Below are 3,899 nucleotides of genomic sequence, written 5' to 3'. Positions count from 1 at the left end.
GCCTGCTGTCAACTCTTACACTGCCTGGTGTCATGCCCTACTGGACTGTCCTTAGACAGGTCTGACAGTTCTGATGAGAAACCATGTTCCCTGGCATTGTGCCCTGCCAGGAAGAGGGGTTATTGCCACGCTTGACATACTGCCTCATCAGGGACTGGAAGGGCAGGGGTGAGCTGTCTCAGGGGGACCTTGGGCACCATATCACGATGCTTGGAGTGGAATGGGTGTCAGGCTTGGGGAGAGGAAGCAGTTGGCAGGTGCAGTCTGGCACCCAGACTGAGTGGAGAGACGCAGACCCACTTCTTTGCACCACAGGGTCTGTCATCATCCCCTGAATCTACCCCCTGATGATGCTTTCCTGGAAGATGGCTGCCTGCCTGGCTGCTGGGAACACAGTGGTGATCAAGCCTGCCCAGGTGGGTCTGGTGTGTTCCAGGCAGGGCCATTGGAGTTTAGAGGAGGAGACAGGTGCCCCCTTTGGCCCTTTGCCCGCCCAGGACTGGTATCTCCTCAAGAGAGGAAGGGTACTGCTGACGAGGGCTGGCCTTCCATGGGCTCTGCTCACAGCGGCAGAGGCAGCACGCAGCAGGGGTCAATGTGGGCTGTAGGCAACGACTGTTCATTCGACCATGGGGTGGCTGAGTCAGGTTAGCCATGTGTGTACCTGCGGCTACTTGGTGAGAAGAGTTAGGGATTTTCCCACAGACACGAGCCCTCTGGATTTGGGGGAGCAGAAACCCTGTTTGGTATCCCTTGTCCAGGCCCCATGCTCTGAGAAAGCTTTGGTGCCTTATTTGGCTTCAGAGCCTGAAAGTCCTGGAGGGAGCAAAGGGAGTGGTGGGATTTGTGCACCTGCAACCCTCCCCCCACCCCCGCCCCGCGCCCAGCCCCTCACACAGAAGCTGCACAGGTAGATGTCAGGGTCACTCAGGCAGGCTAGAAGGATCTGAGCAGGGTCCCCTGAGGATGAGGACACCCCCTGCATGAGCCTCAGCTTCTTCACCTGTATACTGAAAGTAACAGCCTGTCCCCTGCCTGCCCCCAGGGGTGTTAGGGACTGAAGGCAAGATGCTCCATCATGTGGCTCTGGAAAGCGTGCCCAGGAGGTCTCCTGGCTGCTTTGGGGCAACTTGGCTCCAAGAAACTTATAATTTACAACCCAGCAAGAGCGACAGCTAGCATTTACAGTATGCACCCTGCGGCAGCCTTTTAGTCCATAACAAATTACATGAAAATTAAAACTTTGCATACGTTTGCTTATTTGAGCATGGCAACAACCCCCTGAGATGACCCATAACCTCTCGTATTATTGGGGTTTGCTGTGCACAGATCCAGGAATTGTCCCTAGAAGGCCTGGTAGCAGGCCTGTGCCCTCCCAGGGCCAGCACCCCACAGATTTTGTGGCTCAGCCTAAGACCACGTGGTGGGTGGGGCACAACCCAACCTTTACAAGGAAAATTACCTGGGTTAGAAGAGGAGCCACTGCTCACAGGGCTGGGAGGACAACGGCCTCCAGCCACGAGGTGGTAATTAGAATCTCTCACCCACCAGGGAGCACTGGGCACTGCCTGGCACTGAGTTGCTTCCTGGCAGTCCTGGATCGCTCCACTCCCTGAATGAAGAAGGTATGAACATTCAGGGAGGGGCCAAGCCTGGCTAAAAGGCTGGAGCCTGCCAGGAGAAGTCACTAGAAGACACAGGAGGGAGCAGGCCTTACTCCCCACTTTCCACTGGAGCTGTGGGGAAGCTGCCTGGGGTAGTACCTGCTATGATCGGGCTTTCCCTGGAGGGTCCTCTTGCCATGACTGTTTCTCCCTGCTTGCTACCTCTGCTGCTGGGAGAGGAAGGCAGAGCCCCACTTCCCAATCCTTCCTGACCTGGTCTCCTTCTCTGCCTCCCAAGGTGACTCCACTCAAAGACTTGAAGTTTACAGAGTTGACCTTGAAGGCTGACATTCTCAAGGCTGTAGTCAACATCCTCCTTGGATCTGGTAAAGGGTATGGACAAGGGCATGTGGGGGCACCAGGGCTCCAGGAAGTCAGAGATGCACTTGGTCAGGACAGGGCTTGCTACATGATGTGGTCCAGTGTGGAAGAGTGATCAGGGGCCCAGCGATCCAGTTGGGGTGGCCAGCCTGGTGGCCCTCTCTCATGGTGGGAGTCCCAGACCTGGAAGGGTTCTAGCTTTCAAATATTTCCCTAATTTTTTCCTTTGTGTGTGTGTGTGTGTGTGTGTGTGTGTGTGTGTGTGTGTTCTGGAATAAATTACGTAACTTGGGAATCTTTATATTTAAGAGACTGTAGAACATTCTAGGCTTAGAGCTTTTATGGAGGTATGACATAAAATTGCTTATTTAGTTTCTTCTGTGGTTAGTGGTCTAGTTTATTGGAAATGTTGTCCCTTGTTGCATACATTTACAATACATTGGCATAGAGTTGTATCAATAGTTTCTTATAATTGGTTCCTTTTTTGATTCTCCCTTTGTTTTTTTTTTCAATATATGAAGTTTATTGTCAAATTGGTTTCCATACAACACCCAGTGCTCATCCCAAAAGGTGCCCTCCTCAATACCCATCACTCACCCTCCCCTCCCTCCCACCCCCATCGACCCTCAGTTTGTTCTCAGTTTTTAAGAGTCTCCCTTTGATTGCTATAATATCTCCTTATACTTTTCATTTTTTCTTGCTCTGTTAACTTGATTAAATTTGTGAAAAGTTCTTATTTATCCCTGTACTCCTCTCAAATTACTTTAGCCATCGCATTGCTATTTTGTCTTATTTTTTCTGCTTTTATCATATTTATTTCCTTCTGTGTTCTCCTATGTGCTTTTTTGGTAACTTTTCGAGTTGAAAGTTTAACTCATTTATATTTTTTGCCATTTAAAGGAAAGCATTGAAAGAGAACTTTGGCGACACCTCATACTTTTTTATTAATATTTTCATTATTATAAATGCCCCCATTTATTTCCATAATAGTTTTTGTCTTCGTGTTTGCTTCTTCTGATATGAGCATAAGTACTCTAGCTTTCATGTGGATTTTGTCTGCACGATGTATTTTTTTCAATCCTTTACTTGCAACATGTTTATATCTGATATCTCCTTGGAGAGCATATGTGTGGATCTTGTTTTAATCCAGTGTGAGAGTCTCTGAATTTCTGACTGGATTGTTTAATCCATTCACATGTACTGTGATTATTGACACAGTGGATTTATGTCTGCTATTTAACTTTTTGCTTTCTGGGTCTCCTGTCTTTTGTTTCTTTTTCTCTTTTATGGCTTTATTTACATTACTGACTATTTTCTGGTGGAACATTTTAATTCTTTTAATGATTTTTTTCACAATAGAATTTTTAGTTATTTTCCTAATGGTTTCTCTAGGATTTACCATACACTTCTTCAGTTATCAGAAAATACTTCAGTTTTATGATAATGTATTTCCAGGGAAATATACAAATACTATTCCTCCACAGCTCTAGTACCTCTGTGCTGTTATATCACATATTTTTGTGCACCCATCACATTGATATATATTACAGTCGCAATAGTACACTGCTATAACTTTATATAATTTTATGTCTATGAGAGAAGTTAAAGAGAAAGGGGAGTAAATATATAATTACATAGTTTGTTATCTTAACCTTATTTAGATTACTGGTTCTTTTCATTTGTTCCTGTTGTTGAGTTACTCTGGTATCACTTCCTTACTCCTTTTCAGTTTTGCTCCCACCTACCTCCTTTCTGCTATTATTTTCAAATATATTTCATTTATATCTGTTGTAAATCCAACAATACATTTGTGTACACATTGCTTTTATACAATTGTTTTTTAAATCGGTTAAGAAAAGAAAGAAAACATGCATTTTAAGCTGTCTTTTATAATTGTATAATTACCTTTCCTGG

General features: G+C 45.6%; 1 protein-coding gene across 1 annotated transcript; it reads left to right on the top strand.

Annotated features, from left to right (window-relative positions):
• The first annotated feature begins 204 nt into the window (after positions 1-204).
• On the top strand, positions 205-2,193 carry LOC123384503 (cytosolic 10-formyltetrahydrofolate dehydrogenase-like). Its single transcript, XM_045054460.1, has 2 exons — positions 205-416; positions 1,903-2,193. Exons 1-2 carry the CDS (start codon positions 348-350, stop codon positions 2,098-2,100), a joined length of 267 nt encoding a protein of 88 aa, XP_044910395.1. The 5' UTR covers positions 205-347; the 3' UTR covers positions 2,101-2,193.
• The last annotated feature ends 1,706 nt before the right edge of the window (positions 2,194-3,899 follow it).

This window comes from Felis catus, chromosome A1 (genome assembly GCF_018350175.1).
Source record: "Felis catus isolate Fca126 chromosome A1, F.catus_Fca126_mat1.0, whole genome shotgun sequence".
In the NCBI taxonomy this organism is placed as follows: Eukaryota; Metazoa; Chordata; class Mammalia; order Carnivora; family Felidae; genus Felis; species Felis catus.
This window is presented reverse-complemented; position numbering and strand designations above follow the sequence as displayed.